At 37.8% G+C, this 14,964-nt stretch overlaps 1 protein-coding gene across 10 annotated transcripts in view; it reads left to right on the top strand.

Annotated features, from left to right (window-relative positions):
- rbfox1 (RNA binding fox-1 homolog 1) overlaps positions 1–13,715 on the top strand; it is a 154,438-nt gene extending 140,723 nt beyond the window's left edge. For 6 of the 10 annotated variants that reach the window (XM_086055337.1, XM_086055333.1, XM_086055338.1 and 3 more), the window contains 3 exons: positions 3,050–3,114; positions 6,615–6,690; positions 10,906–13,715. In XM_086055337.1, the coding sequence (XP_085911463.1) occupies positions 3,050–3,114; positions 6,615–6,690; positions 10,906–11,028 (264 nt within the window). In that variant the 3' untranslated portion in view covers positions 11,029–13,715. Of the gene's footprint in view, positions 1–3,049; positions 3,115–6,614; positions 6,691–10,650; positions 10,768–10,905 lie in introns of all 10 variants that reach the window. The other 4 variants (XM_086055340.1, XM_086055339.1, XR_015090095.1 and 1 more) reach the window with 3 other exon arrangements.
- Positions 13,716–14,964: the final 1,249 nt, after the last annotated feature.

Here is a 14,964-nt window from a genome sequence, read left to right as displayed (position 1 = left end):
CTGTTATTTGTTTCGATTGCATATATGGATTGCATTGATTCAGTAGCTACCATGTATGTACTGTTCATACATGCCAAGGATATGTATGGAGGAGGATCAATGTTATCGTAGATTGCCGTTTTAACATTCGACTTGTTTGTAGCCCTTTAGCCTTGTGGCCACATACTGCAATCAGACGATTAAGATACACAAGTAAACAAGTCTAAAAGCTTCTAACACTGAAGTATCAGATTTCATGCGACAGAAAACGAGCTCAATTGCTGTACAATATCGTTAGCCATCAGCATTATTGCCCAAGTCATATTTAACTTGCCAACAAGATCAATTTTAAAATAGGATTCATATGTGTTCTCAAATTTATTTATTTATTTATTTATTTATTTATGTTCATGCCTATGTTAATTCCTAGTCATGCAGGTCATGACAATCCACAAGGATGAAATCACGGCAACTTGACTCACTCTTCTTGTTTGTGGAATTTGGTGTGTGTGTGTGTGTTTTTGGTTTTTTTTTCATTGTTTTCTGAAAATGTTCAAAAATGACAATCATGCTATTAGGCTAATTATGTTGTACAGTATTAGTTTTAGCTTCAATTTGGAGTAAAAAAGAAAAATCATAGCAAATCATCATTTACCCACTGTGTATGCCAAACTGTTACCATGAAAGAAATAGTACATTTATTTTTTATTGATTCATTCAAGAATAGTCAATTTAGATTTAGTTATACCTAAATATGAAGTAGTTGTTGCACCTGCTACGAAGTGTCCAAAAATTGAATCTCTTCATTATCTGGAGAAAAAAAATAGCTTTATTATATTTCTATACTTTGTCTGGTTATATTGCATACACTGTGAAAGATATAAAGAAAATCTATTGCACAATGAGGTGTTTGAAACATCTGGAACCATTAAGTTTTAATTTACCGTATTTTAACAGAATATCACAGATCACATTCATGATTGTTTAAGGGAGGAATGGGGGTGATGAAGAACATTGTTGCGAGAGTGACATAGCTGTAATATAGCGGATGGAGTAAGTGCTCAGGAAGCATTATGCTAAATTTCCCACGTGAGTCTTTAAAGTACAAGTATCCAAACCTCATGTGTTTTACTCAGCCTTTCTAATTAGAAAAATGACTTCATGAAACATGGGGGCTGCTGCTGTCGTATTATGTTTGGCCTGTACTCAAGAACACACTCTGCAAAAAAACAATACTAATAAAATAAACTGTCGATATGCTGTAGATTAAATAAGTGATGGCGCATACAAGTAATCCCACGCTACATGAGCCTAGCCGGGATATAAAAAGTCCCGCTCCACCTGTCCTCTGTCAACGCATCAGTAAATGTGATGGATGACGACACTCCCCGCGTTAGATTGAGTGGTGGGTGGCCAAACCTTGACCACACCAACTGTTGGCAAACACACACTCACACACACACACACACACACACACCCACACACGATGCACACAAAGCCTCCATTAGTCACTCAGTTAGGAGTGACAATACACCGTTACAATGGCTGGTCACTTGAAGAGGGCAGACTGTTCATTTAACTATTCCTTACTTGACTCCACACTTTATAGTGGTAATAATACATCGCCGGTGTCAGGACACACATACACTCTGAGTCATTGAGAATGGAGGGGTTGCCGCCTGGCAGAGAAAGCAGCACCTATTCATAAAAGACCTTGTTACTGTGCTTTATGTACTACGATTGCAAAGCACACAAACAACTAAAGCCTGTACTCTATTTTGTATGTGAGGACCTGACACAACCCCAAAGCAGCTCATTATTATTATAATACATGTTAAAATTGAAGAAATAAAACTATGAAGAATATTTCTTTTTTTCTCCCCGCCGTCTCATACAAAGTCATTTCAGTCTAATTGGCAAAATATTACATCCCCTTCCTCAAAAGCTATAAATGAAACTAGTATAATTGTTACTGCCCAATGCTTATCGCCATCCATTTTGTTCACCTCGTGTCCTCATGATTATGGTTGAGCTTGAGCCTTTCCCAGCTGAGGAGGTGTACACACTAGACTGGACGCAAACCAATTTCAGACCCAAAAAAAACACTCATTTTGGACATTAAGAATTTGAATGTTGAGTTTCCTAAATAAGGACTTGATTATACATTTTAAATATAGAACCTAATTCATTTCACTGATTATTTAATATTAATAAATAAATAAATACCCCCCCCCCCAAAAAAAAAAGGTTAATTGGAGAATGAATGTTCCACACACCCAGCATATGCTATCATGAGCCTTTGTTTAGTGAGAGTGAAGAAAATAAAGGCAGCAAACAATTGTTACACTGGCAAACAAACGTTACACTAGATATTCTGTGTATTACAGGTTGTCGTTTACAGTGGTTTGGAACTATATTCTATCATACTGAAAACATTTCCGAATAACTCTTCTAGTTACTTGAAAGCAAAAAAAAAAGAAAAAAACAACTGAGCATTGTTACTTTTTTAAATGCAGAATTTTTCGCATGGCTCATGTATAAAATTGCTTTAGATTGTGCTGATTTAGATTGTGTACAGGCTTAGTGTGTTTGTGTATTCTTCAGTTGTTCTGTTCCTTCAAAGAAAGTTGTCTAAAACCCCCCTTTTACATATGAATCTATTGCCTGGGAAACGGGCCAGCTGAAGTGAAATGTAGATTTTATTTCGTTTTGCCAGTGGCTAATTTCACAATAGCCAACAACAGTCAGAGTGTTTCACCAACTGTTCATTCACCTTTGGCTGGACAGATTCAACAGTAACTACACGGTAACTATAAGCACAGCTTATTTTACATAAATAGCCAGAATGTGTGTGTGTATGTGTATATGTAAAAAAATATATACAATGTAATTATTTTGGGATGTAGGGATACATGTTGCGCTATTTCTCATACAACTAAACTAAAGTACAAATGATATGATCAAAAATTGGACAATTAAAGACTTGCAGGGAATAGTTATCATTTATACAAAATGCTCTCAGTCTAAGTTGTTTTCGCAAATCTCACGTTAGTGTATGCTTGTGTTTCAGGGTGGTTACGCTGCCTACAGATTTGCCCAGCCTACTGCTGCCACAGCAGCTGCATACAGTGACAGGTAAGAGGGAGTCCCCAAACAACTTTTGGAAACATCAGCATCAACCTTCACAGGGCAAGAGTGAATGTGTCACAATGCAAGACTTTATGAACAAAAGTACAGAGGCTAAACAGGAAGATGCAAACTACTTATTTACAAGAAGAACATGAACATGGCTGTAATTTGCCATCAAACGACAGACATAGGCCTAAAAATTAAGGGTTTTTAAAAGGTTTTATGGACTGATGAGACCAGGATTAGCATTTACATTAGCATTAGCATTTAGCATTAGCAAGTGATAGGCTGAATCTCGAAATCACAAGCTTGTCTGTGAAACAGTGGAGATGATGCCATGGCTTGGTTTTACATGTCCTCTTTTGGTACGAGCTTAATCTTCATTGATGTAACACAAGACGGCAGCGACAAAATGAACTGAGGTCTACAAAAACATTTGGTGTACTAATTTAGGGAAGGATGTAAACAAACTGATTGGGGAATCCGTCAATGACAGCAAGATAAAAACACAATGCCAAAGCAATTAAGAAGGACGATGGATCAAACCATTTTCAGGGCAAAATGGGGTGTACTGTATTTTTTATAATATTGTAAGCACTGTATGGTTTTGCAAGAATTTGAGCAGTAGAGACATACATCCCTTTCCACCCCAAAACCGGGGAGTCCTCAAATCCACACATAGAACACTTGTGGCCGCAAACACTTATGCAGTACCAACTCTGGGTCTGACCAGTAAGTACTGCAGACTGGGTCACAGTGGTTGCTGATGTATTGTCTAAGATCGTGTAGCCAGCTTCTTGGCAGTGCAGAAAGGTGCTGAGTCCATCCCGCCCCCAAGTTAGGCAAACCCCCAGGACACAGACGCCAAGCAATTATCGGGACACCAGCACCGAAAGACTGCTGCGGGGCCGGGAACTCGCACAGCCAAATCGCTCTGGCACACCACTAGAGCACTGGGCAATCGTATTTACTGGACTGATGCGAAATGCCTGTGCATTGTTTGCTTCAAGTACCGCAAAACAATATGTGATTGAGGGCAGCTTTCATTGATCCCAAAGCAAAGGCTTACAAGAAGACCGATGATGTAGACGTGTAAAGACCGAGCCTTGTGGGGACCGTTGCTTGTGCACCCGTGCCTTGATGTTAGCATCTGTGCAGGGCCAAAGTGGCACCATGTGGGCCACGTTAAAGCCACAAAGATCACAGAGGGGAAGTAACAACAGCTGCTTTGACGAGTCCTCACCCGACTTTGGCTTACGTTGTGCGCAAAAGCAATGCAGTCGCTCATGTAGGTGCGCTCATAAGCTCATGCAAGCCAATTATGAAACTTTTACCACGCACACATGTATAAATTAAGGCTGTAAAATAATGATCCTATTTAATTGAGTGCATCACATAATTGTCTGAGTGATCTCAAACTTTGATGGCAGAGGAAGTCATCACATCAGGGTGTCCTCTACAACAACAGAACCCGCTCCTCTGTTATCATCCAACAAATGTCATCCAAACAGTACATTTAGAATCAATTGTTCTTTTTGCTATGTTCTAAAACACTGGGTATTTGATTAAAGCCCTTGCAAATTACACTACGCCATTTATCTTTTCATCTCAGGGTCATTTTTAAAACTTGCATTTGACATGAATTGCATTGGAATTTGTGTAGCAGTTGCAGTTTACCACACACTCTCCCACACTGTCACACATTCACACTGATGATGAGTTAGAGCTCTGCACTGAGAGATAAGACAGGTCAAATGCAGTGCTGGGATGAGTGTGAGTGTTGGGCGGGTGCGGCTGTTGAATAGCAATGTCCAAAACTAATCGGGATTAACTTCTAATCGCTTCAACCACTGGGCTGCTATGCAAATCTGCTCAATTATGGGCACACACTCTGGCCCCTGATTGGCTCTTATCATGGAGGATTAACACAAAAAGGATGGGAGGAGATCTGGTCGGACGTAGCATGAATGGGAGTAAGCAAAGCTGCTCTGTATTTTCTCTTTAAAACGGAAGTCAACCCAAACATATATTTTTTTAAGAATATGCTTCCAGCAGGCCCACTAGTTGAAACACGGCATTCTGATTAATATTGTGTTATTATTGTGAATATGAGTTAAGCAAAAACAAATATGAGTTAAGCAAAAACAAATGCACCCGTTTTTAGCCATCTCAGGGGGCGGCCATGTTGTCACTTCTGTCGACTGAAAATGACATCACTCACCCTCAGGGCTCAGATAACGACCAATCGTAGGGCATCTTAAAAAAAATAATAATAATAATACAGATGAGCCGTGATTGGTCGTTATCTGAGCCCTGAGCAGTTGTGATGTCATTTTCAGTCGACAAAAGTGACAAAATGGCCGCCCCCTGAGATGGCTAAAAACGGGTGCATTTTACTGCTTAACTCATATTAATCATAATTCTTGTTTTCAACTAGTGACCCTGCATAGAACATATTCTTGACAAAAAACATGTTTGGGTTGACTTCCACTTTCTCCCTTTAAATATATGTAGCTAAAATATATTCAATGTCCCACAATGATTGATTGTGTATATATGGACTTGTAATTTGTATGTTATTATTATTATTTTTTTTTATAAGTAAGAAATATATATTTTTAAATTATATAAAGTCACTAAGCCCTAACCCCTGATACAAATCAATTTCTGGCATCCATTATACTTTTGTATTAGTCTGAAATGTCCAACTTCCCAGATTCCTGGAATGCAGGAGACATATTATCCATCCATTGTTTTTATTTTACTTCTTATCCTGTGCAAGGTCACGGGTGAGCTGGAGCCTATTCCATCGTACTTTGGTTGACAGTGTCAGGATTTATTGCCCATTAATCACTGGGAAGGTATAGACCGACAACTATTTACATTGTACTGTACCGCGCTACATTTACTGTAGGATGAATTTGGAGTGTTTTTTATTAACCGCACCTGCATCTTTTAATGCGTAAAAGAGGCAAACTCCACACAGAAAAGTCCGATTTGAGTGTGAGGCAGATACTAACAATAGATGCATACTATCAATATTGTTTCCTAGAAGGTAATTGCTCGATATAAAAACTTTCAAATTATAACCAAATTTAATTGTAGTGACTTTTAATAGCATGCTCAGGATAAGTTTAATGAGCTACCTGAAAGATTTACAAGCTAGGGTCTACCTCTAAGAGAGATTCCCATTATTTTGTCTTACGCTCAATAAATTCATTAATCAAAGAACATGATGTAAGAGTCTCAAAGACTTTCAAAGTCATTTAATATTTTAAGGAGGCATATTGTGGTATATATCTTCCCGTTTATGTTGTTCCCCTTTGTTTTTGTTTTTATCATTTCTTAATATTAATCCTAACATTACATATTAATTTCTTGAGCGGTGAAATTCACCATAAAGGGAGGTTCCAAAGCTCCAACTGTTTTTGTGACGGAAAAGGTTTAGTATGTGTGTATCTTTTTGATCAAAATCGTTTGATCTGTTTTCTCTGGTGTCTCTGTAGTTATGGACGAGTATATGCTGCCGATCCCTACAACCACACACTCACTCCAGCAGCCACATACAGCGTTGGTGCCATGGTAAGACTGCCATGCCTGTCACACATTTGTCATTCCCCCAATTCCTTCCTCAAAGCCTATCTTATCTTTATTACAATAACAAAATTGAGCATTATGAGGCCCCGCAAAAACTGCAATACTGAATCCAGCTCCTCTTTTTGATGTGCGTGTCACTTGCTTTAATTGTGTTTTCATTGTTCATCACTGCAGTAGGTGCAGGCAGGCAGGCAGGCAGGCAGGAGTGGAGTGGGAATAATACAGGCTAAATGGCCAATTATCACATTTTGTTTCACTGATGAGGGAAACGGCAAAATCATGCTGATAATTCTCTCGGCCATTTGAGATTTTACACCCAAATTGTAAATTACAATGAGCTAATCATCATAATTGAGCCCATGCTTATGAGTCCATTCATTTACCAGTGCACTTAGCAGGAGCAGCAAAAGTCGGCTTGTGGCCGTAGAGTAGGGAGCTCCGAGCAGACCTGGGATAACTGGATCTGGTTTTTTTTAAAAGAAGAATCTGTTTTAGAGCGGATAATGAGACACCGTGCGACTTGCATTATTTGGAGGGCCTTACCTTGAGTTTCAGATTCTGACATGTTCTCCTTTTTTTCTTTTAATTAGTTTAATGACGGACAGCAAAATAACTGCTGTAAGTCTTGCTAGCACCAAAAAAAAAAAAAAAATGGAATACACACTTCTGAGGTGAATCCGAAACACTAATTATTCCCCTAATCGAAATGGACACTGAGTAGAGCAGGGCATAAATCCGTTTTTTTAGTTTAAAGAGCAAGTCAACCCAAACATGTTTTTTTTTTTCAAGAATATGTTCCATGCAAGCCCACTAGTTGAAGCAAGGCATTCTCATAAATATTACGTTTGTGGAATAAGAGTTAATCCACCCGTTTTTAGCAGTCTCTGGGTGCGGCCATTTTGTCACTTCTGTCGACTGAAAATGACATCACAACTGCTCTGGGCTCAGGCAACGACCAATCACGGCTGACCTGTTTTCTGAAGCTGAGCCGTGATTGGTCATTACCTGAGCAGTTGTCATTTTCAGTCGACAGAAGTGACAAAATGGCCCAGTCCATCAATCTGCCGTTGTTATTTTTCACGGCCATCCTTTAACGCTAAATTACATTTCGTCACCGCTATTTGAGAACCGTCAGTAAAAAACTGTTTACTAGGGTGCACACAGTTTGGACCACTTTGCACAAAAAATATAATTCTCGACACCGTTACTGCTCCTCCTCCTGCTTCTCGTCCCCACAGTGCCTCTTGAGAGGTGTAGGGCGTTCAACGAGTAAAAGGTCACGTTGAAAAACAAGTCTAGCTAGTCTCACTATCTAATCATGCGCCAAAGAAGCCTATTCTAACAACAACCCAAGGAAATATCAAATGCCACTGAAGAATTATGACTTTATTTTTTAAGGGAAAAATCCAAACCTATCTTGCCCTATATAAAAAAGTAATTACTGACTGAACCTTATTACTGGTTGTGCCATCCTTGGCAGCAGTCATTGAAATCAAGCATTTGCAATAGGGGGCAATGAGGAAAATTTTTGTCCCACTTTTCATTGCACAATTGTTTTAAATTAGTCATACTGAAGGGCTTTTGAACATGAACTGCCCATTTTAGCTCATACCACAGCATCTGAATTGGATTTAAATCCTGACTCTGACTTGGCCACTTCAAACCTTTCTATTTTGTGGGGGCCATTCAGAGATGGACTTGCTTGTATGTTTCGGGTCTTTGTCCCACTGTATAACATGAGGGAGTTTAAACTCGAGGCCATGAGCTGATGGTCGGATGTACCCCAGCAGAATATTCTGGCAGCCAGTCAAATTCATTGTTCTTTTAATCACAGTGAGACATCCAGGTCTTGACAAAGCAAAATGGCAACAGATCATCACACTGCCGCCACCATGTTTGACTGTTGGCGTGATGTTCTTTATATCAAATGCTGTTATTTTTACTTTAAATTTTATTTTAAATTTTATTTTATTTCTTGCGGATTACGAAAATACTTTTGTTGCAAATGTGAGCTCAGTGTTTGGGTTTTTTTTTTGGTTTTTTTGTCGACAGTAGTTTTCGCATTGGAACTTTCCCATGGATGCCATTTTTGACCAGTGTCTTTCTTATGGTTGTGTCATAAACACTAACATTAAATAAGGTCAGTAAGGCCTGCAATCCTTTGGATGCTCTTCTGGGTTTGTCAACTCCTGGATATGTTCTTGGTGGAGTAAATTGACGATTTGAGATGAGACAATTTCACCTTCATAACAGCCCTCTGAGAGAAGCCGAGGGCTACAAAGCGGCCCGCAACAAAAATGTGTTTGACACCCCTAAACTTTAGGGTATTTCTTGATTCAACTAATCTGGCAGTAATCATGTCTGAAGGTGACAGTTACTTTATCCCCATGAATAAATACAATCGTCATTTTGAGACTCCAATTTGTATTTACTTGAGATGTCTTAGCGAGATAGTAAAATTGGCTTGATGATCCACAGCATTTAAGCATACCACTTATTGTGTGATTTTGCATACTGCCCTTCAAAGGTCTGCTTTGGGCTAGCTTCCCTTGCCCAACTTCCCAGGCGTTGTGCATGAGCTTTTCTGCAGCGCTGACTTATCCTCACTTAAACTTAATTGAATTTGTCTGCGCTGCTAACGGCAGTCCAAATGCCACATTAATCCCGCCTGTAAAAGGTGATGAATGTCCTCATGCTTTGGCAGCCCAGTCCATGTTAGTTATTATATTTCTAATTTGGTGAATACCACCTCACTCCACACTCTTTGGTAATGAAATAATTAGTCATTTTGATAATTAAATCTCCTGTGGCGCCGCAGCCACGGGGAGGACATGAGGGAGAAAGGACTGAGTGAGCGATGGTCAGAGGAGTGTTCAAATGTGATCATTGGTCACAATTCCCCACGCAAACTAAAGGGAAATATCTTTGCGATGGAATTTAATGTATGTTAATCAAATTGTGTTAAGTTATAATGTGTCAGTTCAATGAGATTAATTGTTAGCAATATGCAAACATGTAAAATGCCAGAAGTCTGTATAGTTTCCAACAACTTACTTGCCTGTCTTGCTTTGAATTGCATCGGATGACAAAGTAAGGTCCATTTGAAAATGTAGCATGACTTCATACAGAGACAGGGTTCATTATACTAAAAAAAATAAATAAATTAAATCAGGTACCCTGTACCTTTATGTTTGGAGTCTCAATCAATTCGGTATCTAATTGCTATGGCTGATTTTGCGTCTTAAACATTTTGCATCTGTAGATATTGTTTCAAGGGGTGCAGGCCAACACTCCCGTAAACATTGTTGAAATGCCAGAAACAAAAATGACACCATCATATTGTCTAGTCTACACTCAGTTCCCCTTGTGGATGAATAATGTATCACTCCATCCATCCAACTGTGTGCATTTATGTAAATCTTATTTAAAAATGCACTCGTCTTTTTCAAGCAAAAGGGTTCCCTTGATTTAGTTTTATCGATTCAAACATGACACAAATAAGTAATACCGCTTAGAAGAGGCGTTATTCCTAACAGAGTCCTTCCTCGACACAACCCACTCATTTTTTTATCCGGCAGCGGAAGGGAGTTAGTGCCCTGGCCGGGAATTGAACCTGCGGCATCTGTGTGAACGGCATCAGCATGACGAGCTCCACTCCCAGTGTAATTGAACATACAGGCCGCTGTACTTCTTTGATGCGTAATAAAATATTTTTCTTGGGACATTAATAACATACCAATTGTGGTATTTTACTTGGGATACATCTCAACCTTCTCAATAACCTTTTAGCAGGAATAATCTATCATAATCCTTCCTCAATCGATGCTCCCAGTCAGAATTCACAATTTGTCATATGACCCTTTTGTTCGATTTTTTGTTGTCTTTTTTAATCCATTTTTCCCTCCAATTTGTAACAAGTATATTGACTGGATTTCTTTCACATAGCTGTTGGCATGTTCCCCCGGCATGAAGTGTCTCGCTGTGCTTGCTGCATGACGATTGCTCCGGTCACGGGTCTGCTCTTTTCATCCCTCCCCCAATTGGGTTTGCACTGGAAAAACGGTAATGTAATATTGGAACTGTAGTTCTAGTGGGTACTGGCCGAAAGGGGAGCTAACAAGGGTGTGCATGTTTATTTTGCGTTTGGACTTGGTTGCTTTTACAATGACTTCTTTTCATGTGCGTTTGTGTTTTTTTCAGAATGCATTCACCCCTCTGACAGATGCCAAAACACGGAGCCATGTTGACGACGTAGGGCTTGTGCTGTCCTCCCTCCAGGCTAGTATATACCGGGGAGGCTACAGCCGCTTTGCTCCCTATTAGCAACACTCCCCAACTGAAACAACCTTCCAACTGGACAAGGAAGAAAGTGTGTGTGACTGTGTGCGTGCGTGAATGAAGGAGTGTGAATATAAGAGAGACATTGCTGAGGCCTGGGTATTGCAATACATGCAATTTAAGCATCATTTCAGCATCTCCTAAGAGAGAGAAGAATATATAAGACTAAAATGACAGCTGATATTTTTCATCTTATACCTCAGATATTTTGTGCTGTGTATTTTGATATTGTGGGGTTTTAATTTCGAAAGATTTCAACATAGTTTTCAGCTGTAGAAATGGTGTCCATGGTACTAATAGATTAAATGTTAGAGTAAAAATTAGGACACAGATGAAATATTTATCTGATACATATTGTTGTATATAACGCCCACTCTGTATGATAAATATTTTTAGTTTCGTTTTTTTTTTTTAACACTTTGCCAATGAAAAGCGTGTGTCTCCAAATCGTGAGATTTTTGTTTTTATTCCTAAAATAAAGAAAATAAATTTTGACATGAAGTTTCAGGAAAATAGAAAAATAAAGTAAAACAATTTAGAGGTTCAAGCTTTTCATTGCATAGAATTGATGTTGTTGTTTTTTTAAGTGTTTAAAGGGACTATGCTTGTCAACTGGTTTTTTTTTTTTCCTTCTCTCTGCATCCTTTTGCACTTACTAATTTTGACCGATGCATTTTTATGCAGTTTGGGATCATGTCAAGAGGTCTTGAGAACATTGTAATATAAATTGAGTTTTTATGAAGACTAGCGGGCAGGATAGGCTAATTAAAAGCAGCATAGAGAAGAAAAGGATTGTTAATTATTTGAACTCCATCATCTCAAGATCATGGCTTCCTTATCTCATTTGTTTTGAGGGAAAACTATTTTTACAGTGACCTCAACTTTACATTTCACTGTGCAGTTTGATTATGTTCATTGTAAAATATCCTGCATTCAGTTGGAGTAAAATTTTCTTGTGTATTTTATTTATTTTGTTCACTTAAGTTATTTTTAGTTTTTGTACAACAATGAACTTTTTCAGAGATGCATTAACTCTTTTGTGAGTTATTTGGGGATAATTTAGTCATGATCCAAAATTTAGATTGTGATGTGGATAGGAAGTTGGAAGGAATGCCAGCAAGTATCGGCTTCCATAGAGGATAGAGTCGTGAGCGTAGTTAGTGTCAGAGTTAGTCAGTAGGGAGAAAATTATGTGAGTCAGCACGTTTTCAGGCTGTAGCTTTATTGACTAAATAATGCAGTTAGATCTTATATCACATTAAGCCAAAGGTTTCACTGAACATATCCGTGTGTTCTCGTGTTTAGTCAAGACTCTGCAAAGTATAAAGAGGGGAAGGGCCGTCATGGCAACCAAAACATTTGGTCATTAATTAGTTGATTGTTCTGCGAGTTCAAATATGGAAAAATAATTGAATCAATAATGCATCTGAAGAATGTGAATGACAGGAAAATTCACAATCTGTCAGATAAACTTAGACATTAATCATAAATGGCTGCACTAATGCTTTTCTGTTCCGAGTAGCGATGGTTATTGGGATGTAGATGTTTTTTAGAAATAGTTTTGATTTTTTTTTTTTTTTTTTTTAATAGGAACTTCCAATAAATTCACTGGTACATTTTTATATTGCTGGAAATTTGTAAGTACTATATATTACAGTGTATTTTATCATCTTTTCAAAAATGTTCATTTGTTTTTTTTGTTTTTTTTTGTCCAGTAATTACAAATTTATGGGGGATAAGATATAATAATCAAACAATGTATGATATTTGAACTGTGCAGTGAAGATGTTATCTTATATGAAATACATGATGGTATAATGTTTTAGATTTAGGCAATTAGATCAGTTGCTAGGAGAAGCTAGCTCCTTTTCTATTAAGTCATGTTGCGATTTCTAGCAAGTCTTTACAAATAAATCCATTGTAGTTCTACAGTATATTCGCTCATTTGTTTATGTTGTCAAACGTACCATTTTGCACACGTAACTTGTAATTTCCACATAAATCTGAGACATATCAGTGCTGTAGGTGTAAATTTTCTCATTTTTGTATTCAGTTGATTTTGCTCTTATGTTATTTTTAATGTGACATAGTTTACTTTTCTAGACTATCAACCTTTACTCTTTGGAAAAACAACTGTTTGACTATTATACAATTATATACATATGAAAAAGTAAATCATTTGTGAAGAAACTAATTAATGATGTACATAGAAGTTCATGGAATCAATCTGTAGTGTATTTGAACGACGCTACTTGAGGAAAGGGAGCTTGGCTACGGCTGTATTACGAGCCAGTCTACAAGCTACTCCTTGCACCACATTCTGTTTACAAATGTTCCCAAGTAGTGGTGTTGTTCACATATCCTCCCTTTTGTATCTATCACAAATTCGAACCCTCAGACGCACCGCATTAAAGGCAGCGTAAAAGCATCAGGGCAGAGTGGCTCTGCTGGTTCATATCTGTGTTTGTTCCAAATGACGATCTATGCTCAGAGACAGGATGACTTGAAGGTCTTCACTATGCTGAATGTCTGATTCTGTAACTACTTTATCTAAGTGCTGCTTCCAGTAGGTGTTGTGGTTCAAAACGAAGCTTCCTGCACTGTCATTGTATGTGCATGCACTATGGTTCTTCCACTTGTCAATAACCATCAATAAAGTTTTGTTTTCTCAAGTTTTTATGCTTGGTTTCCATATTGCACATATTGTGATATTTAGGAAAACAAGAAGCAGTATTTTTTTCAACTCATTGTATGCACCGTCTGAAAAAAAATGCATGTTTTGGCGGTTATTGTTAGTAAATCACAAATGTTCTTGGAAGTAGGATGAACTTTGACAAGAACTTCAAAATGTGCGCAAATAACAGATAATGCCACCTGTGTTGCTTAGTGTCAAGTCTGGAAGGACGTCTAAAGTATGAGTTCAATCTTTTACAGTAACAAAAGTTACAGTTGGATATATGTCGTTTTTTTTACATTTGAAGTTAGTATTATTCATGATTTAACTGTTTCTCAATCTTAAATGCACCACTCCACAAGGTGATGAAGAGCACACTTTGTGTCACATAAATTATGTCTGTCCTTGCTTGCCTTTTAATTAAGACATGAATGACGCTCAATGGTGTAATTATAAAAAAAAATGGCCTTGCGGTTAGGCTGAAAGATAAGCAATATAAATGTTTAAATTCGATGACGGGTTCACATTACATGTTAATTATGTCTCACTGGCAAAGAAACGGGTGATCAATAATGCATGGCAGGTCACATGTTAGAGAGACATTTTTCAAACTATATTTCAGAATAAACTTGTTAGGACAGACCTCATCTCTGATAAGGAACGCTGATTTGTCAATACATCATACAGATTATATTTTTTTCAGTTTACTATACAACACAGTGATTCGTTTTTAGTCCGCATTTTGTTGCAGTCTCAGCCGGAGTTCATTTTTGACAGAACATTAATGAACAAATAAATCTATATAACAAATTATGGTCGCAATGTTGTTCATATTACTACAGTACTTCACACTTTACTTACACTTTCCAAATGAGCACATTTTTAAAGCTTCACTAAAAAAATTAAACAAAATACTGATGTGACGAGGTAAAGGCCAATTGCATTTTAAAGAAATGCAGTCAAAGAAGTCCTGACTTTTCTCCATTTTGGTTGTTTGGCCCGTTATGAATAACCGTAATAGTTTAAAAATGGCAAGTATAGTCCGCCATCTTGTGGTCATATGACTACATCACAAGAGTAATCATTTTGATTTGTTTGTCAGCTCTTTCTCCTGATCAAGTTTGTCTTAGTATCAAAATAAATGGCGGGAGATGATCAAACATGGACAAAACAAAATAAATAAAAACTAATACGATTATGAATTTAGCAAAGGACTGTACTTAGACATGTAATAATGATTGAAAATA

This window comes from Filicampus tigris, chromosome 16 (assembly GCF_054856515.1).
Source record: "Filicampus tigris isolate MCC_2025a chromosome 16, RoL_Ftig_1.0, whole genome shotgun sequence".
NCBI lineage: Eukaryota > Metazoa > Chordata > Actinopteri > Syngnathiformes > Syngnathidae > Filicampus > Filicampus tigris.
This window is presented reverse-complemented; position numbering and strand designations above follow the sequence as displayed.